General features: G+C 43.9%; 1 protein-coding gene across 2 annotated transcripts in view; it reads left to right on the forward strand.

The window, feature by feature from the left end:
• Window positions 1-27,538, forward strand: part of IGFN1 (immunoglobulin like and fibronectin type III domain containing 1) — a 60,869-nt gene that overhangs the window by 10,138 nt on the left and 23,193 nt on the right. For both annotated transcript variants that reach the window (XM_083812937.1, XM_083812936.1), the window contains exons 3-10: window positions 16,053-16,193; window positions 20,590-20,658; window positions 21,179-21,301; window positions 23,657-23,796; window positions 24,294-24,393; window positions 25,003-25,050; window positions 25,949-25,994; window positions 26,766-26,940. In XM_083812937.1, coding sequence (XP_083669063.1) covers window positions 20,640-20,658; window positions 21,179-21,301; window positions 23,657-23,796; window positions 24,294-24,393; window positions 25,003-25,050; window positions 25,949-25,994; window positions 26,766-26,940 — 651 coding nt within the window. In that variant the 5' untranslated portion in view covers window positions 16,053-16,193; window positions 20,590-20,639. The remainder of the gene's footprint in view (window positions 1-16,052; window positions 16,194-20,589; window positions 20,659-21,178; window positions 21,302-23,656; window positions 23,797-24,293; window positions 24,394-25,002; window positions 25,051-25,948; window positions 25,995-26,765; window positions 26,941-27,538) is intronic.

Below are 27,538 nucleotides of genomic sequence, written 5' to 3' on the forward strand. Positions count from 1 at the left end.
AAAGCACCGTAAAGTACTGTTGTTATTGTAGCAGCTGTGTTTGCCACAGGCCTCTGCCAGGAAGGTCTGTTTGCAGCAGAGAGCCCCTGCCCTTGAAGCCAAGGGCCCAGCGGTGTAGGAACAAATACCTGCATTCACACTGTCCTCCCTGCCCTGCGACCTCTCCTCACAGCTTCTAAAATTCCTCTCACCAGGGTGGTTATTTCCTTATTATTGACACCTGTTTGGACGGACAGGCGCACTGACCATTTACAGAGCCACCAGCACTGCAAGCTTTTATGCATACCTATATAAAGAGGTGTTAAAACTGGCCATGTGTAATTTATAGTCTGCAGCAGGAGACTCAGCCCACTGGACGCAGCACGCTGGAGCATTAGCTCTGCTGTCAGCTCAATTGTCAGCCGGATGCCGAAGGAGTGGATACCCTTTGGGTCACAGCTTTCCGCATTCTTGATCACAAGTCAGCAGAGTCATGAGCCTTAAGACAACTGTTGTGATTCTTCGGCTCTGAAGCACTCAGCAGGTCCTGATAAAATGCTCTTACACAGGCATGTACACAAACACATGCACACACACACGTGCATCCCAAGTGATGGAAGAATCATCGCTATGACTGGCAGAGAAGACGGACACAGAAGTGGTATTTCTGTCTAGATCAAATACCAACCTGTGATTTCTACCTTAAAGATATGGAAGTCTTGCCAGCAGGGAAGAATTAGGACCCTCAATTCTAAGGGCTTTGATGGCAGGGGTGTTGGTAGCTCTCAAAATTTGTGTATAATGATGCCTTGTTAATTCAAATGTATGCTTTGTCTTACTTAAAGGTTTCTTCATTGCTTCATTGCTGGGCAGATATATAGGTGCCCTGTCCTATGGAGCACAAAGTTCACTGTAGTTTGGCTACTGAAGGAGAACGCCCAAGGATAGGGACAACAAATTGCCAAAATAACTGAACAGCAAGTCACTCCCAACTGGCATTTACTGCAGCCAAGAGTTTCCGAGTCCAGTGTCTCATGGCCATTTGTCCTCCCAGATTTGATTCCTGACCTTAGAAAAGACCTCTGAATTTGAGTGGCAGAAAGCTGTGTCACAGTCCCTATTATAAAATTTAAAAAAATCCAAGTTAATTTTGTCAGATGCGTCTGCTGCTTTATGCTAACTATGAAGCTGTTTCAGACCCGGCCAGATCTAGTGGTTAAAAATCTGGTTTTCCTCTTTGCGGTCAGTTATTTTTATTTTTCCTTCTGTCACCTTGTCCTCCCTTTTGGCATTTATCTTCATCAGGTTTTTATTATCTTTTCCCCATCTCTCTTTTATTGGACTGAACAAGTCAAGCTTCTTCACTGTTCTTTAAAACAGCTAGCTCTCTACTACCTTGAGCAGCCCGTGATCCCGTCTCCATATGTCTTCCTACTTAAGCAAATAATTCTTGAATGTGCATGAACATCCGTGCTGCCCACATTCTGGTGGAGCCTTCAGAAGGTGAGATGGCTTATGGCTCCCTGCCCTTTAGGGAGCAGCAGACCCTTGCTGCTTCCTGCCATTTTGGTCCAGGAAAGCATCAGCTCACTGTTCCGTGGTCGGTGTAAAAACCGAAAACAAGAAGAAAGAAAGAAATTCATTTTTGTTAGGAATGTAGAAAGCAAAACAGAAACTGTCATGATGCTATAGGTATCTCTGGCGCTGCTGGTCTAGTAGTGTGCCTGCATCTCAAGTGCAGTCTGTGCTTCTGTCTGCCATCCCTGTCTCAGACAGGATATGAAGGTGAACTGCAGTTCAGAGAGGAGTGCTAAGGGTAATGAAGTGGACACCCACCCATGAAGCAGATAAATGGAGGTTTCTTTTTAAAATGCAAAAAGCATGGTGGGAATTGCATCAAATAACTGTACAGACTGGAGTGGGAAGATGAACAGAAACGGACTGTTAAGTGGTTTTCGTTCTCCTAGTGGAAAAACAAAACAAAACAAAAAAAGTGGGAACTAACAAAGTATGGGGTCAAATAAAACAAACGAAAATGGGTAAGCATTGGGGTGTAACCAGGGTGTGGAGCTCCCTTGTCATACAAATATGTCCATAGACCTTTCCTCCAAGAGAGGCATGTTTGTACCACCTATGCAAGGTCAAAGAAACTGATCGCTCAAGGTCTCTTCCTCACTGAAGGCAGATGAGAGCAGTTTGTATCCTCTCCGAGCATGCACAAATTTATTCTTAATAATAAGCTAGGGCTTCCCAGTTATTAATAATAACTGATATCAGACTGCAGCATGTCAGCAATTCTTCACAGAACCTTAATGACAGACCTCACGGTAAGCAAAACCATTAGAAGAGAACTGTTGCCAGGAATCCTAAATCACTGACTGTGGCATGCTAAGGTTTGGATGCTTCCCCCCTAGCCTGCTTTATGGGGATAGTTTGTCAAGATTATTTTTGACTCTCAAAATTTCCCTCTTCTGCAGTGATTGCCCTTCTTTCTTCGTGGTTGTCATGCCTTTGCAGATGTGCCTTGTTACTCCACCTTCACCTGGATCTCTGTTGTATTCATGGTTGCTACCCCCTTTTATCCCTTAATCCATTTCCACATTTTTTTAACAAATCAAGTTCTCTTGGTTTTGCCCTAGTACTTGTACACAGAAACTTCATTTGACCACCTCACGTTCACTTTCTAACAGTCCTTCTACTTGCTATAATTATTATTTCTACACATTTCGCCAACATGAATTTTATTCTTCTCCATCTTCAGCCCCTTAATGAGCCCCCGATTTGTTGACTCTCCACTGTAATTGCTCCAATATGTCCATGCCTTTATCACCTCCCACAACCTGCTGGTTTTGCTCTTGCTAATGCAGCCCGGGCTGCTGCTGGCCTTTGCTGCAAGGGCTCACTGCTGACTGCTCTTCGGTGTGTTGCTGTCAGGTCCTTTTCATCAAAGCTGCCTCCCAGCCAGTCCGCCCTCAGCCTGCCCTGCTGCATGGGGTTGTGCTCCAGGTGCAGGGCTTTGTGTTTGCCTTCCGTGGACTCCAGGAGGTTCCAGTCAGCCTGTTTCTTCAGCCTGTCCAGGTACCTTTGAACAGGAGGCCCTGCTCTTCAGCTGAGTGACTGCTCCCTGCTTGGATTTTAAGTTTAGGATATGGGAAGGGAGGAAAGAAGAATGTTGCCTCTCAGATTTGTGTCAGTACTCCCAACTGGGCTTCCCACAGCTGCTGTCAATGTCCGAGCTCAGAGTCCCAAGTTTCCAGCGGGGTTTGGCTAGCCAGCCTGATCCTGTGCTTGTGCCTTTCCTTTCACTGCCTTTGTATCCCGAAGACTTTGTCGCCAGGAGAACTGTCAGGCTTTCTCTGTGTGGCTTTTCCTGAGACCTCTAACAGTGTTCCCACTGTCTGCAATGTTGTGTTCCTTTCTCTTAGCTGCCATGGGTTGCACCATCGCAACTCCCTTCCCATGGGGATTCTCGATTGCAGCCCCTAACCCCTGAATGCATCCCGAATACAGTGGATCCTGATTCCCATGGGGCTGTTCTGCACGGCAAAATCCTCTTGTCTACAAGGTGAAAGGGCTGAGGTCGTGTCCCTTTACATGGGTGGCATTTCTGTCTGGTCCCCACCTTGCCATTCCTCCAATCAGTTTTGAATCATGAAGTTGAGTGTCCACAGAGACAGCACGCTGCTACAGTGAGCAGTCTGGAAAAGGACCTGGGGTCTCGTAGGAAGGGACACAGAGGTTATGGTGAGTGACACGATGAATATGAACCAGCTATGTGTGCTTATCATAAAGCTAACTGCATCCTGGGCTAAATCGGAAGGAGTGTGGCCAGCAGGGTGAGGGGTGGTCACAAAGATGACAGGGCCAAACACTTCTTGGTGGTGCGAACCCATACAACAGGCGGTGGCCACAAGCTGCAGCTCAGGAGGTTCAAGATGGACACCAGGAACAGCCTGCCCTAGGCAGCTGATGCAGATCTGGGGCTCGTCATCAGACAGCATGAACGTCTGTCCTTGGTGGAGAGTAGTTGGGTGGGTGTTAACAATCTGGGGACAAAGCCACAGCTACCCCAGCGGGGTGTTTACTGTCCTGCCCTGCGAGGAGGGGGTTGGACTGGGGACCTCCAGAGGCCCCTCTCGCTGAAACCCCGTGAGTGACCACCAGTGACCCAGCTGCAGCTCACTCTCAGCTGCCCAGTTAGGCTTGTGGGTTCACTAGGGGTTTGCTTGTATCTAAGGCTTGCTCTGACCTTGCATCTATGGAACAAAGGTTAGAACCATGTGATACAGAAAATAATAAAGCCTTTTTTTGTAAGTACAGCGGAGAGCACTGCAGGCCTCAGCTGCTCTGTGAACTCTCACAGCTTTCCTGCCACCTTCTGACCAGGTCAGCGTGACTGGGTGCCTGGGAGCTGTTCAGGTGGCTTTGCCCTGATATGCTGTATAGCTTAGTGTGAAAGAATATTCATTCCTTAGGCGAAACGTTTAAGGAACTGCTAGAACTACTAGTGTCTGAAAGAGGCTTCAATTCTTGGAGACTTATAAAGGCAAACTGGGGCTGTCCCTCTCCTTTTACCTTCTGGTTGAGCTCAGAAATCAGCTGACATAGTTAAGCTGACAGTCATTAAATTTATATGTCCTTTGCTCCTGTCATTCTGTCCTCCTGTCTGATCCGGCAGTTTGGGTCTGTTGACCTTTGTGGCATGTAGCAAAGCCAGTGTATCTTGGCTTCTGTCTCAGACGGCTGTGGCTTGTTGCTTAAGGAAGTTTATTTCTCAGGGATATAGTCATAAGTCAGCAATGTGCATGTTCTATTTTTGTAGACATACCTAGAGAGTCAGGAAGAAGGCCAAAACTCTTCCAGAGGAGACAGACAGCAGATCTCAATGTTCTTATCAATGAGATGTAAGTTCATAAGCTACAAAGAAGATACAAATTGTACAACAGGATAAATAAAGAGAGAGGACACAGAAAACAAATGTGCCTGCACGGTGACATGACACCAGAGGAAGACAATGATAAATAGGTAAATACTTTAGGAAGAAAAAGCTGTAATTCTAGGGTAGATGTACAGGACAAAGAACTAAAGCAAATTTTGAAAACTGGGTATATAGTCCTAATACACACAACACATAGAAATACTCTCTTCATATTCTTGCAGAAGGTAGGCAGCAGCAGTTAATGGTTGATTTGACTGCTCCCTGCTTTTTGGAATTCTGGGCTGCTAGACATCTTGTTCTCTGTGCTAGGTTGTCCCTTCTGCATCAGCAGCCTCCCACCTCTGCTGCTGATGGTTTGGGGTGGAACCCAAGTTCTTTATTATTGTCAGGAAAGGAATGGTAAGGATGGCCAAGAGAAGCATCTCGCTTGTGTATTCCTCTTCCCAGTGGGGAGTGGGAAACTGTCAACGTGACCCAGCTAGCCATGAGGATCCAGGTGGAGTCCAAAATTGTAGTGACACTGAGGAATACAGGCCAGCCCTCACAGATGATAAACCTGAGTTTTTTCTCCTTCTCTCCTTCACCACATGCTGCATAAGCAGCTCTGCTCCTTTATGGTCACTGCGAGGAACAATACTTTTGTTCTTTTTTAAACCCCTTCAAAGTAGACACACTCGTTGGGAGAAAAGAGGAGAGTAAGCGGTGAGTGCAAAATGGGATATGCCTGAAAAATAAGCTGAATTAAACTGGAAAGCAGGTGAATGGCTGTAGGATGACCCATTTGCTGTCATGAACATAGATAGCTCCAAACCATCTGATACTCTCACATCTGTCAATCAAAGAGATTGATAAGGACATGCTGGGCTTTGTATAGGCCCAAACTGCAAGCAATTTGCTTGCCATTCAGTTTGCCTCAGAGCAACAGACCAGCTCCCTCTAAATTCGGGGTTAACCAGGGCCTTTGCGTGGGTCTTGTTTCCTCCTGCTCAGCTTCTGGCACTGGTATTGTCTGCCCGGCCACCCATCCCAGAAGACAGCCCTCCCTCATCTGTCACCCGTTTTGACACAGGATCTGTCTCTGACACCCACTCCTCCTTTCCTCCCTTCTCCTAATATTGCCATGATGTATCGGCACCCCTGACATTATCCTGCCCATTTCAATGATGCATCTATCCATCCATCTGCCATGAAAAGTGACCTGCTCACTATGTCCCTCCGCCCTTCAATCAGACAGGAGCCTGCCTGTCTGTCTGACCAGAGGCAGGCAGAGCGTGCTTCATGGTTGAAAATACAGAGAGCGTGAGACCTGATGTCACCAAAAGCAATACTTAAAAAGTAGCTCATGGAGACTGTCAGAGGACCAAGTTGTAAACTGGGCTACAAGGTACAATATCATCACACAGTTCCTATTCAGAGGCTCTGCCTTTCCCAGGCAGTTGCAAAAATATCTGTGTTGTAGGAAATAATATTGCAACAAGACAACCGAGCCCAATGTGAGACCTTAAAGGAGGGGAAGGTGATTTTATTTTAAAACAAAATATTTTAATTCACTCCTATACACATGTACCCTCAAGGACCCAGGTGCTTATATCCCAGTGGTCGTCCCAGCACACAGGCACCAAGACGCAAGCATCCAAGTGACTCCTGTGACTGCAGGGAAGGCTCCAGGTACTCAGTACCCAATAGTCAGGTCTGAACATTTCAAACTGAGGTGGCTTGCGAAATGAAGTTTGGGGTCTTCAGGAGCCTTGAAGTATCGGCAGAATTTATCATCTAGCACTATCAGGACTAGGCCATGTAGCAATCTGATCATCATTTTTTGGTGGCATCTTTTGTTAGGCATCTAACATGGTCTGTGGTGGTCTCAGGCTGAGTAACTGAGGACATGGATGTGCAGACTTGTTACATTGGCTTTGATGATCACCGGAGACTGTTGCCATCACTGTTCCTGCTCTGTTCACCTACAAGTGCCGTTGAGTGCACCTGGTCAGTAAGGCCTCTGCCCTGCTTCTCCTGCCCCTTCCATCATGGAGCAGCTCTGTTTTTCCTGCTCTCTGAATTCCAATTCTTACGAGCATTCCTGTGCTAAGGTTCCTGGCATGGCCTTGTGACTGGTAGTGAGCAGTAAAGGCCTGTGGCAGAGCCTGTCACGTATTAGGTCACCATCACATGGGAGAACGAGTGAGGGAACTGGCTGCCACAGGGTGTTTGGGGGGAAAAAAGCTCAGCTGCATACACGATGGAGTAAAGTCCCTCACAAGGCCAGCACGAACCCCACAACTGTCAGCCAAGACAGTTATAGGGTGACATCAGACCTGCTTTGGGCCCGAACCCAAGAAAACATTTGTAGGCTGGGCACTTACCGTCTTGCTTAGTGTCATCTGTCCTTTTCCGTGCATACAGGCAGGAGGTCAGGTTACCCTGATAGCAATCGGAGCTTACAAGGGCAGGCTTCTCTCTGTTAGTGGTACTGGGCCAGGTGAGCTCCACTGATTCTCCTTAGCCACAGGCAGATACTAATTCCACTTGAAGGAGACTGGAAGAGGTGAATCAGAAACCCAGTTTGGTCATTCCTGCTGTTTAGGTTTCGGCCAATTTCTTTTATGTGACTCTGAATGCTTGGAGCATGCTCATGTTCTGCTGCTTTCCTGAAGAGACAATAACTGATCCAGTGGGTGCCGGTGGGGGAAAGGGACATGCAGTGGTTGAAAAAGCAGCTCTGGTGGCAATGACCCTTTGTCTTGTGGCTGAACTCCCTGGAAGTCTCCAAGTACTCTTGGATGCTTCTATAACTCTTATTCTCTGCCTCACAGGTGCTCATTGCCTCTTCAGAAGGCCTTAGGTCAACTAGGAGGGGAGTTTGGGTTTACTCCCTGGGCTTGGGTAATGGAGAGGTGTCCCAGCCCTTCACCTGGTAGAGTTTCTGTCTTTGAACCATGTCCAATCCATGTCTGGGTGCATATGCTGAGCTCCTGACTGTTGGCTAGGTCATTCAGCTAATTGGTTTTCCAGAGAATCTAGCTACTGGACATCAGCCTCACCACAGGCAAAAATTCCAGAGATTACTGGAATAATAGACCACTTCAAAATAACCTTTGGTGCCTCTGAGCCATGAGAGATGCTCTACTGCCAGGTTGCATCCTGGTTTTGCACAGAGCCTGTGCTCTGGATCCAAAAGAGTGTTGTAGTTACTGTAGGACATCCATCAGGACTAAACGCTGGGAGTCTGAAAACTGTCTGAGATGTGACATCTGCATTCCTCTTAGATGGGGGAATCCCATCCCCATAGTCACACTGGATTTGTGCTGGACATCCCCACTCTACCAGCAGGATCATGGCCTCGTTGCACATTCCTCAAAAACCTTGGAAGAGTAGCTGCACTACAAGAAAGCAATGCCTGTAGCATTTTAAAGCATTTTAGCAACTTGCCTTAGCTGTCCGAGGTATTGTACATTAGGCAACTTGCACAACTGTCTCTTAGTGTCCATGTCCACTTCCTTGAGACTCTGTGTCTCTTGAGCATAACGCTTGAGAAGAGCACAGAGTGAATTGTATTCTTGCTCTTTCACAACAAAAGCTCAGGGTTCTCAGGATTAATGCACTGGTTGCCCATTTCTCTGTTTTATCCTCATTTGATTGAGAAGTGAGATTTTTGTGCTCTCAGTATAACTGCTAACAGACAATTTAATGACTGGGTTGCAAACATAGAAGTGTAGAGGGACAGGGCTGGTTGAGCTGGCTGTGCTTTAGGATAATACTCTGTGGGAGAGTAACAAAATCTGTCTGTGTCGTAAATAAACCTGAATAGCTTATTTTGGCAAAGAATTTTCATTCCTGACAGATGCAATTTTGAGACAACCAATAACCACTTGCTAATCTAGGATGAAATACTGTTGGAATCTGACATCTTCAGGTCAGCTCATAGAATTTGGTGGGTTTCCAGTGGAGTCTTCTCTCACATGTCTAAAAGGAAATAATCTTTATGAGGGCTGTCAAAGAGAAGGGAATGCCCAGGCTTACAAATCATTGAAGCAAGTTATTGGAAAGGGATGTGCCAGAGGATTGCTAAGTAAAGCACGTTACATAAGGCTGCCCTTTGGGTTTCTGAGGTCTGGTAACTGGGACATTTTCAAGTTTATCAGACTGAGTTTAGTATCTCCTGCGTTGTTAGTACTTCCCTACTTTTTGAGGCAGACCTTTTGCATTTTCCTAGCTGTAAATGCACATAAAGATGTGTAAATGTGATACTTTGGGATGTGCCACCTGCACCTTAATGACTTAAATCTGTTACTGTATTATTTCAGCAAATTGTGGGACAGTCCAAGCTATCTCACCAACAGGAAGAACTCTCAGCGATTGAATGGGGAGGTAGGAAATCCTCATATCAGCTGGGCATTATGATAGCCAAGGAACTGAGGAGCTCACCTCAGAAAACTGGTTAATTTGTACTAAAGGAGTTAAGGAGCGATAACGCCATTTGGGTTAGTTGATTTCTTGGGAAGTACATAAAATGCAAACATTCTGTTCTCCTGCTACTTATCTTGGTACCTCTTGCTGTGCTTTCGTTATGATTAGTTGCTTAGCCAGTCTTGGTGCATTGGAGGTATAGTTTTACACAGCAGGGCAAGGGGCCCATTGCTTGGTGTGAGGGGGCTTACATTCATAGAATCCTAGAAAATCCCGAGTTGGAAGGAAGCCTCCAGGATCATCAGGTTCACCTCCAGGCTCCACAAAGGATGAAAAATCAGAGCCTATGTCTGGGAGCGTTGTCCAAATGCTTCTTGAACTCAGCTCAGTGCTGTGACCACGTCCCTGGGGAGCCCGTCCCAGTGCCCGACCACCTCTGGGTACAGAACCTCTCCCTAACCCCCAGCCTGACCCTCCCCTGTCCCAGCTCCACGCCGTCCCCTCGGGTCCTGTCGCTGTCCCCAGAGAGCAGAGCTCAGCGCCTGCCCCCCCGCTCCCCTCGTGAGGGAGCTGCAGGCCGCCATGAGGCCTCCCCTCGGCCTGCTCTGCTCTGGGCCGAACAAACCAAGGCACCTCAGCCGCTCCTCACACGTCTTCCCCTCAGGCCCTTCACCATCTTTGTAGCCCTCCTTTGGACGTTCTCTAGTAGTTTTATGTCCTTTTCGTACCGTGGTGCCCCAAACTGAACACAGTACTGATGGTGAGGCTGCCTGTCACTGTAAAGGGGTGTACAAAGCTATGTGGGTAAGAGAGACTTCTCTCAGCCATCCAGCTAGGGCACAGGCTCATGCTTTTCACCTGCAAGCTAATAAATTCATATTACTAGGGTGAGCTGGTGCTGTGAAGTGCTCTAATTCCTTCACTTATATTCATAATACTAACTCTTAAAAGAGTTCTTAAGAAAAGAGCATTTTTTTAGAAGACTTATTCTTAAATGAGCTTGGCCACTCACTTTAACCAAAGTTCAATGTATCTGATCAATTAGTAACCCTAATTATTCTTGAGATTTGTTTCAAGGCAATTAAGCTACAGTTTCCTTTAGAACATACAGGGCCATTCAGTTGTATGAAAGTTTTTAATGAATCACTGCGAAGAGGAAACACAATCTGCAGAAAAAGCACCACTCCCAAACTACTTGTCAAATATTGAAGAATTATGTTAATCTCAGATTTGTCCAGCACCCTTACTGGTATGGACTGAAATAATAACAAATAGGAGACAGGTGCATCAGGTTCCCGTAAAAAAAAAAAAAAAAAATCATCTGGATGTCTCACAGGCTAACAGCTCCGTGACAGGCTTCCTCTACTAGAGGGAGAGGGCGAGAGAGAGAGATTAAGTGTGAGAGAAGGAGAGGCAGAAGTCGAGACAGGGAGCAGCTGAGGAGGATCCCAGGGACCCAGCACTGATCCCACAGCTGAGCACTGACTGCAGAAAGGACACGGGAGCTGCAGCTTTGACAGCACTCCGAGTAGAAGAGGACCTCTTGGGAGACGTGCATAGGTCAGTGCTTTTTACGTGTTTCAGATGAGTAGCTGTGGTTGCGGTTAGCTAAAGGCATGTTTGAGCTCCTTGTGATCACCTTCGCAAGGCAGAAAAGCTGACCGGTGGGGAATAGTGGACACCACTAGTTCTATACCCACATAAAGGAAAACTCTGTGACCTCTTTGTGAAATTGTCGTATTCCTGGGGCAAGCAGGGGCTGAAGGGGAGAGACATCCTCTCCTTCCATCATGGTTATTTCTTTCTATTTCAATTATTTCTCTGTTGGATGCTGGCATAATTTTCTAGACTCATTTTATTCTGACAATTGAGTGCTGGATACAGTTTGACAGAGGACAGCCTTCAGAAGGAATGGGACAGCATTCCCAGCAACGGGAGTCCTCTGTCACCTCTGTGGGTGCCAGGCATTAACTTGTGCAGGCAAAGGACAGGCAGGGCAGTACTAGAACAATGTTGAAAATAATGTTCAGGCATCCCGCAAAGAAAGCGGGAAGGCAGTGTGTGCTGTGGCTTCTTGGAATTTCAGAGAGATTTTCTGTAGTATTTGTTTCAGTGACAAACTTCCTTGCATGTGAGGGTATGAAATATTAAAATAGTTTGTAATGTGAGGACTGGGCATTTCTCATCTGTTGCTACTGGCAGGTTGGGGAAACAAATCAGAAGTGGGGTATTTATTAAGCGCTCTTTTTGCATGTAAATTTAAAGTGGGGGAAATGAGAAGAAGCCTCATAACTTGAATCCCTTGCGGCATCTGAATAGTGCCGCTTGCCTTACTGTGCAGTGAGTGCTTGCTCGAGTGTTGGTGCACGCGGAATGGTTCAAACATACCTAGATAACTTTAACTGGCGCAGAAGTTGTTTGGCAAATCCCAGTAACCATATGGGGTCACATGAAAGCAGCTAAAGCATACCTTATTCTCTATAGTCATTAAAGAGGACAACGTGTTTTAAATATAATTTTCGTTAGTATCTCAGGGAGGGGTGAAAAGTACTGAAGGGCTGATAAGTCTGGTAATATGTTGATGTTTAATCACATACTTTCTGAATCCGTGTTTAAAACCCCTATTGCCATCTATTTTGTTTTCCCAAACACAAAACAGTAAGCAAATTCCACATACTGCCCAGCTCAGGCATTGGAGCATGCAGCAAAGTGAATCAGGAGGGCAGCTACCACAAGAGAAAAGTAGGAATATCAGGTTTATAGGCAGCCAGGCTCCGTTTCAATTGTGGATTGTGCTAGCAACCCCCTTCAGTCAGTCATGGATGCAAACAGATTAAATCAGTCCTGAAGGAAATAGTAGGCATTCTGTACGCCGTGGGAAGGAGGGAGCTAATCTGCAGTGTGAAAGCGGAGTACTGGTGCTTCTTGAATTTGTTCCTCTGCTTTTAATCTTTTCCGTATATTGAGTTGCATCTCAGTGTGTGAAAATCCAGCTAACTGCAGTGGGTTTAATCACAGCTTTGTATGAACAGTGATGATGGACCTCAGCTTGCTGGTAAACTGGGAAACTGGCATCTTGGATGTGGGATGTAAAAATAACCAAGGCTTTGGGCCCTAAAATAGTCCCTTAAATTTCTTCTGCAGTGTACAACATGGATGATCTGTTGTTGAGGGGCTGGGTTGGGCATGGACATCTGCTGAGATGGAACCGTGAGTTTTTGGGGCACCACATTTATATAAAATCAAATACGAGTCCAGAAGACTCATCTGGGGCAGCCATGTGCATGGTGTGACTGTTGCTCATCCTGATGCAGGGTGTTTTCCTGGTAAAAACAAAATGCTGTTCTGTGATCCATTTGATTCCTAGCGTGATCTGATGGAAAAAATGTCTCTTTACACGTACATGACCAGCGAGACCAGTACTGTCAGATTCACCTGACTGAATATGGTACATAGGGCTGCAGGTAAATGAGAGCCTTTGCTGAATTTAGACTTTTATTCCATTTTCTATGCCCTTGCCCATCCTTAAATGAATGCAACTTTTTTTTTTTTTCATATTGTATTTTCAAATAATATGTTTGTGAGAATCTCACTGCTATTATGCCAAAGTGGATGTTGTACCTGACTCTTGAGCTTTGTACATCATGACCCACTGCTTATCTCTGAATATTTCTGCCCAAAGGCCCCACTGACGTCACCCTGACCTTCAGTGCTGTGACTGACCAGATACCCATGCTGCCAAGGATGGCTTGGCCAAGTGGCTCTAATGGGAGATGAGCTTTTGACCTTGGTTTTCTGTTGGCAGACTGGAAAATCTGTTCAGCGTTTTGGACTCTTCAGGTCTTAATTTCTTCTTGCTCTGTCTGGGCCATGTAGTAGGCACCAATAGTCTCTAGGAAGAGTTGTGCCACTCATCTACCAATTCTGACTGGTGATTTCGTATGTACCAAAGAGGATGGGAATTATAGAGAAAATACGATTCTTCCAATCTTCTCTTTCTAATTAAAATGTACTTTTAAATTCAGTCCTGAAATATCTGTCCTGCAGCTGTTGCCTCTTGACACTTCTTCACTGCCCTTCATTAGGGGAATGAACTTGCTTCCAGGGAAAAAAGCACCCTCTTTGCATTGAAAGCAGTGACCGCTGCTGAATGTACAGGGCTCCGTTCTGACATTTTGCGGGTTTTCAATGGTATGTGTTAGCTTATCCACTGGCATGCAGGGGTTAACAGGACTTTTGGGTGGGCGGGTGGAAAACAAGCTGTGAAATGGAAGAAGGTCAGCCTCTTGGAGGGGTTTACTCAGTCACAGATGGTTTTAAGTTATCAGTCCCTTATAGGAGAGGTCTCCATCCCTTCCCCTCCCCCCCCAGTAAAACCTATGTGAACCAGGGCTGGAAATAAGACAAAGTCCTATCAAGTCCAGGTCCAGCGCACCAGGCAGAATTGTGGCTCTCCTGGTGCTTGCTGGAACCAGTTGTCTATATAGCTAGGAGTTCCTCAGCCGTTCAGGCTGACTCCAAGTGCTAAATGCGATTTGAGACTAAATACCATTGGCAATGCAATTTTCAGTGGGGAGCGTATGTAGGTAGGGGAGCCGCAGTAAGCCTCACGGCTCTGGATAGCTTACGTCCTCTAGTTGGGCTAACTCTGCTAAGTGGAAGGCTCTTGCAACAGCTGATGAGAACTGAATTCAGGCTTCAGTAGAAACCAATCAATGGGGCGCATCCCATGGCTTACACGAAGCGTTACCATCTTTAGAGACCTGTGAAGCAGCTGTTTTTATTCAAGGTGCTCACTGTTAAGACTACGGTGCCCGAAGAACCGCGTGATACAACTGCTGCCCTACGCCCATGAGACTAACATCCAAGGAATTATTCTTGGGATGATCGTTAGTCAATGAACAGGTCATGGGAAACCCACTAGGACACTGCTAGAAGGTGGTGTCTGCTGCTGTGTGAAAGTGTTTTTTCAGCAGCAGATGAAAGGCATTGTCTTAATTTCTTGGCTTGCTTCTACTTTTTTACTACTGTAAATATAACAACAGATGTAAAATTGAATTGTCTTGGCCCTAAGATCACCTTGAGCAATCAAATTTCCCTATACTGATGTTGTTTTCTTATGATTTGGAAAGGTGTAAATATTGTCACCAGCCATAACTGTCAGGAAGAAAGAAAGAATGAAGAAACTTACTCCAGAATTTCGTTTTCCCATTTCCCTTTTAAACTGTCAATTAAAATGATGTTCCCTAGCCCTGCAAAGAAGCTCTTGACCAGGTTTGAGCAACCCGGTCTAGTGGAAGGTGTCTTGCCCATGGCAGGGGAAGTTGGAATTAGATGCTCTTTAAGGTCCCTTCCAACCCAAAGCATTCTGTGGGTCTAGGATTCCATCCCTGGATTGGAACAGTTGACAGATCGTGCTGCCACCACCAGCGTCTCTTCCACTGAAAGATCACTTCTCTGAGACTAGTGGAAATGGTGCCCTTCATGATCCTTCTGTCCTTGAACTATCTAACGCGAGCCTTAGTTACAGGACCAAGTTTGTACTGTATGTTCCCTTCCCATTAATTACAGATTTTAGAACTTGTAATCTTGTAGGACACCAAAAGAAACCTTGTTCTGGTTCTGCTAGCCATGACAGCATGTGAACCGTGGACATCACGATAAGAATACTTCCTTTGCCAACTACTGGAGCCAGCCCTTCTTCTCAGAGTTGAACGTGGGGATTTAACGTTGTATGGTATGGATTGAATGCAATATATGGTTGACAGTGCAAAGGAAAAGAGATTGTTTGCTCTCAACCAAAAATGAATGAAAGGGGAGTTCCAGACTGAGCAAACCTGGCTGCCTGCGTGCTGTGCATGCAGAAGATAGTTTTCAGTCTCAGACTGGCCATCTCTGTGGATGCAAGCAACTGGAGAGAGGTGCCTTTGCTCCCAAGTGGGCTTTCTGGGTATAGGAAGGGATGTTAACAAGTTGCAAAGGTAAATTGGAAGCAAAAGATTTTGGGGCACAATATGGTGCGTTTCCAGGGAAAACCTGCCAGTGGAAATCAGTAGCCTTGTTGCTGCTCATGGGAACAGGGATCAGTCTGTGACTGTGCTGGAAGCAAAGGCTGCAGCGAGAGGTGTCTCTTTGGGCTATGGCAGTGAAGCTGTTCTGGGAGGAACTATTTCCTTCAGACCTCTCAAGAGTCTCCCAGTCTGTATTCTACTATGAAGACCAAGCCCAGGCTTGGTTTCCCAATGCACAAATGCCAGAATCCACTGTTCTTACTTCTCTGCTAAGGAATTTTGAGCTCTCCTACGGACTTGTGACCTCTGAGAACCCATCTACTGGTGTGTCCTACAAAACTTGGACGTACAGCTTGTCCTTTCCTTGAACAAACCATTGATCCTCACAAATGTTTGTCCCTTGTGGCACAAAGTCTTGACCCAGCTGGCACTTGGAAATGCACCATTGCCGTGACTGATGGTCGCATATGACCAAGTTGGCCAACTGCCTTGCTTGAGGCTTGCTGGGTTCCCATGCTGCAGTGGGAGTGAAGTGGGTGTATAACCAACACAACTGCTCGCAGTGCAGTGTAGACATCCCGGCCAGGCAGCTACTGAACACAGGCTTGCCTTCCAGGAGAGGGGAGAGGTGCGAAGGGGACAAGAATGTATTGTTTCTTCTACCACTTAGTGATATTTAGGGCAGACTAATAAGGGATGTGGCTTCTTCCATACAGATTGCGGATATCTGTGACCAAGAGACCTCCTGAACAGCTTTGAAGAGCTCTGTCATCTGAGTCAACGGACAAAGCCACCGTGGTCCTAGGAGGCGCAGTGTTGAATTAAAGCACTGTCAGCTCAGAAGCTCAACCCGTAAGGTAGTGCGTTTGGTCATGCTGTCACTGAGATTTGTGTGGGGGTGATACAGAGCTGGGGGGATGAGGTGCAACCTTCACTGTCATGGTGTGTTGCTGTGGTCTGCGAATTGCTCATAAGTTTTCTGGGAATGGTGGTGTCCCACAGCAAGCACTGATTTCCCTGGTTAGAAGGCAGGTTCTAGGAGACCTGCCGCAAGTTTCCCATGGAGCTAACGTGTGACATGTAGCACAGGTATGCTCTCTTTTCTACCATTTGTTATCTTGGAGGCATTGCTTCTTGTGACAGCAAGTATGGATAAGTTGTTTTTTCTTCTGAACATTTAGTAAAACTTGTATTTGCTCTGCAATACTTGCTGTAAATTCATCAACTGTATGAAAATGTGTGTCTGTTATGAAAGAAATTATGGTATCTGGTGTGTGCATACATAAATTGTAGACAGCATGAGCAATCGCTTACATGCATAATCCCTGAGGCAGAAGAGAAGATCAAGCCAAATATAGATTTTCCGAAGGAATAAGTCACATAAAATCTGATCCTTGGGCATTCCTCCTCGCTCTATACAAGGCCTCCATTCATCACAGGAGTACTTGTGGCATTCCCCCTCTGTGACCTACTCAAAAGTTTTCATGAAGTTGCACTTCTTACAGTTGCTGGCCTTCAGTTTTGCGGCTCTAACAGAAGTATGAGACTTTCCATTAAAAAATCATCTGAGATGGGAAGACTCAAACTCAAAATATCGTTTAATGTTAACAAACAATCAAACAAAGCCTACCCAAAGCTAAAAGAGAAATTTTAGGTGGGAGATTCTTCTGGATCTGCTAGTGTAAAACACAGTTTGGATTTGGGATTGAACACACAATTTGAACATTCACTGTGTTGGAACTGTCCTGATTTTTATGAATTACAAAGAGAAATAGAATGCTGCATCTGTTGCTGATTAATTTATTATAATGATTTAAGTCTTCTACTGTGGTCTGTACTAATGGCTTTGTACCCCACCTGTGCTGTGCTTGCGCCAATAGTAAGTCCCATGCCCCTGAATCCATCACCTGCATATGAATCGCTTGCTTGCTGCCTGTCACTTCTCTACAGGTTTGCCTAATTTTGCTCACCAGGCTTTGCCAGCAGTTATATCATAACTCGGCTGTGTTCTACTGGCTGAACCCCATAAATAACTACTTGTGACACCACTTGTACCACCAAATCCTGTGACTTCCAAATGTTTTCCTTATTCACTTAGCTGATTTATGGCCTATCACTAGTGCCGTCATAGTACAAAAGGGAATGGGCTCTTGCACTGTCTCGTCTGGATAGATTGATGGATACACAGGATGAAAGGCAGACCTCCCATCCCTTCAGGCTGTCTGGTTTATTTTGCCAGTCTAAAAATGTTGTCAGTAGTCAAGTGTTTGCTTCTGTTCTGCATTCACAGCAGTGGAAGCTTTGCCACTGTCTCTAAAGGGGACATCTCTGCCCCTGAAAACCAGATAGATTTCTACATGGGATAAGAAATAGCCAAGTCCTATCTTGGTTATCTGAATGAGGCTAGCGGATGAAGTCCTCTGTTTTTCAGAGGACTGAGAGTGTTGAGCTAATTCCAGCATTAGCCCTGTTATGCTAGGACTGTTGGTGAAGAGCGTTTGATAGAGGAGGGGTTTGCTGCCCTTTGGAAGCATTTGTCTGCCTCTTTTGACTAAATGGCAACATCAGCGATCATCTTAGTGCACAGGACTTTGGTTCAGGCAACTGTGGGTGGAGATATAAATTCTACCATGACAATTTTTGGAAGGTTTTTGCTGTCTTTCATTTCTTTAAAAAACAAACAACAACAACAAAAAAAAAACAACTGTGATTTATTTTTTTCTAGGATTAAACTGAAGTCAAAGTAAAACAAGGTTATTAATGTAATAAGGGAGTAGAAATTTTAAAAGTAAGCAGGACATATTCTGAAAGTTTTTGTGCCAGCTGATACGGTATTTCCAAAACCACATTTAACATGGAAGACACTAGAAAATATGATGTGGTTGGATTAATTCCGCTGAAGGAATGTTCTCTTGCATATCCTGGCAATGTTATTTTAACTTTGCAGTCAATGTGTGGCATTAGGATGCTTCTGTCTCACTCTCCAGAAGGCAAGAATTCACAGGAGTTTAAGGACTCACAGCAGCTTATCTTTAATCCATGTCAATTTCTGAAATATTTAAGGCCATGTTAACTCAGCAGTTTACACACAGTGCATATTGAGAGGATGCATGTATGATGTCTATTACTATATGTATGAATATCGTCAGTATTTTTATTTTTTCAGCTAGGTTTGAGAGTAGCCATCTCTTTGTAGTTTGGAATTACGTTAGCATATGTCCACAGTCGCACCTGAAAACCCCTGATTGACTTGACACTTGATGACATAAGAAAAAAATGAATTTCTTAACGGCTTTGGACCTGAGGAGCACGTTCGTGTTTCAGTATAGATGCTTGTCAGAATTGCCTAATGTAGGAGGGAAGAAATCTTGAGAAGCGAAGGGCGAATGTAAGCCTAGCGTAAAGAGAGCTTAGGGGAATACTGTTGCAAGCTAATGACAAGTAGTCACGTTTGTGTAGAGTTAGACATTTCAGCTCCTGGAGTGGTGACATGTTTAGGAAGATGCAAGACTGTGAAAGGCAGTAGGGGATTATAGTGTTTGCTATTAATACAGTTCAGTACCTTGGAGGACAAATGAATACCATCAGGAGATAGTGATTAAGAGTCTCTGAAGAGCTCTGCCACTTGCTGTGCAGTGCCTTGCCTGGTGCAACCTGGAATCGTCTTTTGATCATTTCAGTTTTGCATTTTTCCTTCCCACGAGCTGTTCATTCCCTTCATTTGCAATTTTTAAAACACCACAAATAGATTTTTACAGTAGAAGGTATAAGATAATGCCAAAATATCAGTGTTCCAGCTAGTGTGTGTGGATATGTAAAACTAGTGGATAGTAACACCCACACCAGACTGGGGTGGTGTTAGAGGGGACTTGACCATCCTTCACACAGTCCCACATATCGTTTCCTGTTTCTATCATTTTACGGGCATTTCCACTAAATTTAGTGAGGCTAACAGAATGATTTTCCAAGTAATCAGTAGTGATCCTGTAGTTGTTTGAGATTTGTATAGTGTGTAGAGCCCTAAAATGAGATATATGTTAAAAACAGTAGAGTCAGTGCTTTGTTGTGGAGAGATGTCTATGTTCTTATTTGCAACTACCAATGAATTGAAAAATGAAATTTATCCTCTTGGTTCAGAATTTGACTCAAAAACACCGAGTTACACTGTCTTTGGCCTGTCTGTGGGACATAGAGCACAAATGATTTTTTTGGTAGCTTAGTTGTTTTTTACCCTCAGCTGAAACCAGGTTTCACACAGATAACACAGCTCTGAGCCAGATGTATAATAGGGAAATGCCGGGGTCCTACCCAGCGTTTTCATCAGGTGTAGTGTGGCAATACATGGTTGCATGAACGTCAGTTGATACAGGAAACAGAAAGAAGATCAAAGGTGTGCTGTCAAAGTCCCTCTTCCTTTTAAAACTGGTAAGGGTTGCAGTCACAACACAGCCTGACTGTGTTGAGCAAAGGAGTGCAGACGGGTAAGCAGAGACATAGCATTAATCCCACATGGGAATCTAATCTAATTGCTCTTTCAGAGCTGCAGTAACTCTATAGTTTCTGATCATCTCTCATATGACAAGAAATCTGCCTTCACAATTTGCTTGCAAGATAGTGATGTGTTACATTATTTGCTGTCTACTTTATAAATACAGGGAAAGAGACGCCTTTGACAGAGGGTCACATGAGTGATCTATAACAATAACTAGTTAATGCCAAGTTCACACTTCACCATTTCCTTCTAGAGTAAGTACTAGTTTATAGTGTGCTCTCAGGTCTGTTGCTAATTTAGACGAGCTTACTTAGATCAGGACGTGCTTCTCCTTCGTGCCCCAGTTTAGACATCCATCTCTGTGGCTTTCTTCTCAGCAACTGCTCTTGCCATCCATCAGAACTCACCGCGTGAGTGCCATGTGGTGTAATATTTGCTTGAAACATGAGAGGAGGTCTTTGGAGGAAAGCCAGATGACATGTAAATGGATGATGTGTCAGAGGGATGCTGTTAGATGCGTTTGTTTTCAGCTTAGCCCCACTAGCCATTTTCCTACCTGGTTTGCATCATGCTTATGGTTCAAAACTGTCATGATGTGATTTGGAAAGGGGTGGCAGAGCTATGTTGGCTGTCAGGCATTTCTCAACTGGGATGCTGGGATGTAGCAAGCGAGGAAGGGCAAACTGCATCATAAAGGTGAGCAGCGTTAAGGTCTTTCATCTCCTTTGTGAACTGTAAATAATGTTTTGTCTTCTTCACAGGAGAGCCTGTAGCCTATTTGTGCTGACCACAAGCAGCTGAGCACAGCATCATGACAAGCCATCGGGCAGGTGAGAGAACAGCCACAGCTGTGGAACCTATCTGGACTAACCCTGAGAATAAGCCCAACTTGCTTTTGGTGTTGTTTGGCAACTAGGTGTCTGTCTCTCACCACCACCAGGAGAGACACCAGAAACTGGCCCATCAGGTTCCGCTGACCTTTGCAGTAGGGTTTTCCTCATGGCAGACTTTGAATTTTTATTTGGAATAATGACTGACGTAAAAGCATTCTCTGTCCAAAACACTGCTAGGCGTGTAAGCTATTGTGGCCCTGGACTGCTATCTTGATTGCAGATTTTCCCATTTCAGCCATAGCTGTGCAATAAGTCAACACAAAATCACAGACCTTAATGCTCCAGCCTGTGGATACATTCCCAGCCTGAAGTACAAGAACGGATGGTTCCTTTCTTGTCCAAGTGGAGCAGAGCAGAAACCCTCCCTGTTCTACAGGGAGGTGATGCAGATTGCGTGACCATTTCTAAAACACAAACGCATTATCTTAATTGAATGTATTTTTCCTTGCCTTTCTAGTGAAATCCTACAAGAAATCTTCTGTCCCAGGAGTAAATATTGCCCAGTTTGTGGATAAGATTCCAGAAGGATGCAGTACACCTGACTTTGAGCGGAAACCTGTCACTCTAACATTGCAGGAAGGTGAGATTCTTAAAAAAAAAAAGTTAGTCACAGACCCACAGGCTTGATTCCGTGTCTCCCCTATGTCAATTTTCCAGATTAAATCAAGCTAGTTTCTAAAGAGATTTGACTAGACCACAAAAAGTATTGTGTGGCCAAAGTCTATGTACTACTTAGGAAAGTTCCATTAGTACTGCTGGAGCTCTCCTGAGTTTTAACTATTGTATGTGCAATCAAAATATGGCTCCTAATGTATACAACAAATCCTGTGAATTATTGCAGGAAGATCTCAAGATAAGCATTTTGTAGCAAAAGGTTAAACACCTTGAAAAATGTTCATTGGAACGGGTTGCCCAGGGAAGTGGTGGAGTCACTGTCCCTGGAGGTCTTTAAGGAGAGGGTAGATGTGGTACTTAGGGATGTGGTTTAGTGGGCAATATTGGTGGTAGGTGGTGGATGGTTGGACTAGATGATCTTAGAGGTCTTTTTCAGCCTTAATGATTCTATGGTTTTTATTTTCCTGTTTAACTAACTGGATTCATGAATGTTCAGCACAAGATTAGCTGCCTTTTAAAGTAAGAGGAACCGCTGGTGTGCTATTTAGGCTGTAGTTCTCCATCAAGAAGCAATGCAAATTGTCCATAGAGGAGGCAAATAATGAGCCAAGGCGCAAAATCAATGGGAAGCTTTCCGGTAATCTTTCTACCCTTACAGCGAGTATCTTTTTGGAGTGGATAGCCTGCGTAGTTCGTGTAGCACCTCCTTCCTCACGAGCCTGAACAATTTCTAGCACCCTGGATTTCAGTGTTGTCACACCCATGTGTCGATATCCACGGGCCATTGAAATTTTAAGAAGGAGCACAGTGGCCTCTAGTGGTGCATCGCACCTCCACCACCTGCCTTTCGCCTGCGAGTTTCAGGCATGAACCGAATCAGTGGTCGGTCATACTTTCTATGTTATTTCATTCAATGTAGGTTCTGCATGGTCCATATACAAAATATTAGGGCGTTAAGGTCATCCATTGCATAAAGAGAATTCAGTGTCTATGCAGATGCACTCTGAGTTTCTTTTTATTTTATTTTATTTTTTTTTTATTTTATTGTTGCATCATTTCATTCAGTGAATGGATTAGCTGGTACTCCAAGCTGTTACAATTTGACAAAAGTATAATCAATTGGATTCAGACTTTAATAATAGTTCTGGTACTGCAATCTTGGAAAAACTGTGAAGAAAGATTCTTTTCGTAAGAATCTGTTGGCTGCATGGCCAACAGAGCTTGATGCATCATATTTTTTTTTTTTTGCTGGTGACTGCAGAAGGGTGTGGGAAATATTGCAAGACTTTCTGGGGTGACATTTTAACATTGTTGGTCATCTGAAGACCAAAACTATTACAAAGGAAAGATAATAATCATTTCCTCCCCGAGCAACATCCACTCATCTCCTTTTCTGTTCCAGTGTGACACCCCCACTTACCTACACATGAGTCACTTCTCTGATTAGTTGTTTTATGTCTCCTAAGACTTTGAAGCTGTTGGAGATTTCAGTGGTCAGCTGCAGTATACTCAGGTTATTAGAGGAGAGATGGAGAGACCTCACAGGTGAACCCCATTCTCTTCTCCCTTCCTTGTCTCTTCAGATAGCAGAGCCTGTGTGTTTGGAGTGCAAGGGAATTAGTCCCTTAGTTCAAGTCTAGGCTGTGGCACTTTTCCCTATGTCAATAATGACAGGGTTTGTCTATATTCAATCGTAAAAGGTCTTTAAATGGGGTGTTAGCCTGCCAGCCGAGACTGCTAACACCCTCTAATCATTTCTGTAATCAACAGAGCTATAGCAAGTTCAGCTTAGATGTGCTACTGGCACAATTTTGGTCCATACCAACTTGTACACACTACCTATATGATAGCCATTCTCCTCAAGCATGTAAGCATGTATTCCCTACTACTTCTTACTATTAAGAGAGTTGAAAATCAGACCAAGATAGCAAAAAAAAAAAAGAGGAAAAAAAAAAGAGGAAAAAAAAGCTTTCTCTATCCACATGGATGTGCAATAAAAATGCAGGGAGAGTCCATATTTGTCCCTGGTGAATTTTAAAGTTAGTTTTTAAATCTCTTTGAAAGCTGGTGAGTTAGACAAGGTTATTAGATTATTGCAGGTATCTTGCATTAAATGCTCAAATTCCTCCAAATTAAATTGGTAATTTAGGCATTCTTCACAGAGAGAACCAAAAGAATTATTTTTAAAGAATGTTTCTGTCCAAAACAGCAGAGGTGGCTCACTCTGAGGATCACTTTATTGATAACACAAGGAGCCTGACATGAGAATCTTTATGCTCAAGCTTGTCTTCAATAACTAATTTCTTGCCTCTTTCAAAAGGTAAAAATGCCATTTTCAGAGCAGTGGTCAAAGGTGTTCCAACCCCTGAGGTGAAATGGAGGCGTGCAAAAGGAGAAATGGACGATCCTGGCAAATATGAAATATTCTTCAATAAAGTTATAAATGAATACGTTCTGAAGGTAAAGATCAAATACTGTGGACAGGACACACAAAGCAGGGAGCACAATGAAAAGGGGAAGCCTGCAGTGGGCTATCAGGGTGGAAACATCAGCATCTAGCAAAAGTGGTTAGGTAGTCAACTACTAGAAAAGCCTAAAACACAGCTCAGTACTGAATTGCATCACTCCACCTATATAATGATGATCAAGATGAAACAGGAAGAGAAGCTGAATGTCAAAATAGATGCAGATCACAAATACTAGAGATGATGACATTGTGAGAATTTATTCTCTTAAAATGTGCCAAAAGAGCAAAATGGTCTAAATATTTCACAAATAAAAGAAAATATAGATATCATCAGGTCTGAAATGGCACAAAAGTCAAATGAGCCATTTTTGGAGTCATTCTGAGAACAGAAGAAAGATCTGAAATTTCACCAAGTAGCTGTCTTATTAGAAGTTGAATAAGTGAACCACAGTACATGGCTGCAAGCTCTTCCTATGTTCTTCTTTTTAAGATAAATAAACTCACTGTAGACGACACTGATGTGTACCGTTGCTTTGCTGTAAATGAATATGGGGAAGCTACATGCTCTGCTGGCCTCAGGATCATACAGGGTAAGACTGACTAGTTCTGTAGTCCAAATATCCTGTGGTCCCATGTAATCGGCTTCAATGTCCCTCGGGGGTGGGTGCCCAGAGCATTGTCTAAGTATCCTTGGTGTGAAGGGCTATTTTCTACCTCATTGAGGACTGGAGGTCTTCTGCAACTTCCCCCGCTTAGGTGACTCCATGACAATACGAGCTTTAAGGCAACACAGAAGAAGATGGATATTGTTATCGATGCACCAGACCATGCCAAGAAGCTCTGGATTTAGTGTTAAATTGGCTTGATCCTTTTTTTTTTATCATGTTGGACAAGTTGGTCAATCTTCTTTTTGTACCATTACTTAAACTGTAAGCTTCAACTGTAAGGGCAGAAACAATCTCGTCCACTGCACAGAGTATCCAATAAGCACAGAAGCAATTGCAATAGAAATGTTGCACTATAGGTGGGGATGACTAGGAATCAGTGTCAAGCTAACAACGAAATCCAGACTAGAATTTCCTCTTGCACTGATGACAGATGCATAGATTTTATGGTTCATAGGCTTACTGATGTTAGTCTATGTTATCTTGTTCATCTTATGAATTGCTTTTCATTTGTTTTCTCTTCTAAACTCTCAGTTGGCTTTAAGAGGAAAGCACAATATGTTCCTGCTCAGTCTGCTGATGGTGAGTTATATATATATATATGTATACTTTTTTATTTGCATTCCAAATACTTATCTATCTAGTACATTTTTTGCTTATTCTTCTTCATTGCTCTGTGAAAGAAAAACAGGAGGTGGGGAGGAGCAAACATGAAATGAAACAGTTACATTATTAGCATGCTATCAGAGAAAGTGCTAAAGGCCTTTGAGGAAGGAATAGGAAAACATTACCAGGACCTACCTGCCTCCCTAGCTTTATCAGGGGAAAGAATTGTTTAATCTTGTATAGACCTTACAGCAGAAACAAAGGAAATATTAAGTCATTTAGTCTCCATTCTGAGGAAATAAACAGTAGCATAATTCTTTAGGAGGTTCTCTGTCTTTTATGGCCTTGAAACTTACCCAAACTTGTTAAATAAATAAAATAAAATAAAGTAAGAGAAGGTTAATGTATCTCTAGTGTTCTGTCTGCACTTTCTGCTTGCTGTTTACTTTTGGGTAAAGTGACATTTTTAAACATGACTTTGAGCTATTACAAATAATGATTCTAGGTGTGTGCTAGAAAAGGATTTTTGGCTGTCAAATTCATCAAACATGTTAATGTGGCTGGAAAATTGTGGGTCTCTAGAGTGTCCTCTCTAGAAAGAGAGGAAAGCTCCGTAGAAAGCAGTGACCTTTAATGATACTAAAAGAACATGAGTTTGGCAGATGAACCTGTAAGCTTTCCAGCAGTTTTTTAGTAAAGTATAAAAACATCACCAGAGGTAAACACAGAATAGTGGAATGGTCTCCTGTTGGGGGCTGTTTAGCATTATCTTCTTTTGGGGACCATATCTTAGAGTGTTGGGCGTCTGATTTTTTGTTGTTGTTTTAATCCCTCCCTCTCTGTTGTGTGTCGTCATCCCGCCCCCTCGTAACAGAATTGAAGAAGAAGCTTCAGGACCTCAGGAAGCTGCTGAGGAAGCGGTAAGCCTCCGTATAATGAAGGCCATTTTTACACTTCCCAGAGGTTTCTTGATATGGTAACTTCATAGACCTTCATGCCAATATGTTGTTTCCAAAGTTGCTGTGAGACAGCATATGGACAGACATATCAGAACAGTTTGCTACTATCTGTGAGACTGAGATGAACACGAGGTACCAACCTTGCCTTGAAGTGTATGTTCCTTTGCACTAGAAGATTTTGACTTTAAAAGGTCTGTTTCTCCACTTCCCCATTTTAAGCTCACAAGTAACTTCATGGCTGAGTGGCAAATCTTCATGTAATGGTCTCTCTGGGCAATCAGGGACTGAGCCCTGGTTCCCATGCCATCTGCAGTCTGCCATGTGCCCATTGCTGAGCTCCCTTTACTTCCCAAGCAGGAAACCTCAAACACTGCCTAATGGGAATGATCTCTGGCCTATGTAAACTCCTGAACTGTGCCGAGAAATAATTTGGGAAAGTACAGGTTGGCCTGGGCCAAACTGTGCCAGCGGCTCTGATAAGTAATTGTCCAGACTGCTAAATTTACAGTGCTCTATATGTCCCAGGGCAAGACTATTCCCTGACACCGTTTCATTTGGTAGTCTAGATACAGAAAGCCTGTGCCAGAAGAGTCTTATCCTTTCTTGTCTATATGTACAGGAGCAAGTGAACTACAGAAATGATGGAGAGTAAACTGAAAGAGGATTAAGTATAGAAAAAAGACATCTTACTGTCTTTCAAAAATTCTTGATTTTTTTCCCCCTGTTTCCAAGGGCCCCAGTACCAAAACAAAAAACATTGGATAAAGAAGCAATCTTTCAACTGTTACTACACGCAGATAGAAGAGATTATGAGAAAATCTGTATTAAGTATGGAATTTCTGACTTCCGTGGCATGCTGAGAAAGCTTCAGGAGATGAGAAGGGATGCAGAGAGTGAACAAGGAGAGGTAGGATAAACTGAAAACAATGAATGCACTGATTTTTAACAAGGTGCCAAGTCCTACAGTTCCTCAGTAGCTTCTGAAAATGGGCTAAACCTTCCTAAATTGCATTGCAGATGAAAATGTTATTGTATGACAGGCAACGATTTGTGACAATGTTTTAAAGTCCTACTTCTATATTGATGCAGATGAAAAAACTACCTACTTTTTTGGAGTTGACTTCATAGATTTTAGGGGATAGTGAACTTAGGATAATCCTTTTATTGAACCACATAGCTAAATTCTGTATTCAGTTGTCTGTGATAAGAATTCCAACACTGAATTGGAGAGTTATATGCCTCAGAGTCAAAAGTGCCCGTCGCATACAGAGTATGTAGAAACCTGGACGGGTAGAGATTGTTTAGCGTATGAATGACCAGGGCACAGCATGTACAACACAATTTGCCCACCAGAAGAACCTCTGGACATTTACAGGTGCTTCTTCTATACACAAAGTTAGAAGTAGCTCTTTTCTCTGCAGATAGAAGGTAGATTTCACATTTGTTCAACAACTTAAGAACTTCTGTCTTGGCAGCCATATCATTTACCAAGTTCTTGTATCTTT

This window comes from Anser anser, assembly GCF_964211835.1.
Source record: "Anser anser genome assembly, chromosome: 27".
Classification (NCBI taxonomy): domain Eukaryota; kingdom Metazoa; phylum Chordata; class Aves; order Anseriformes; family Anatidae; genus Anser; species Anser anser.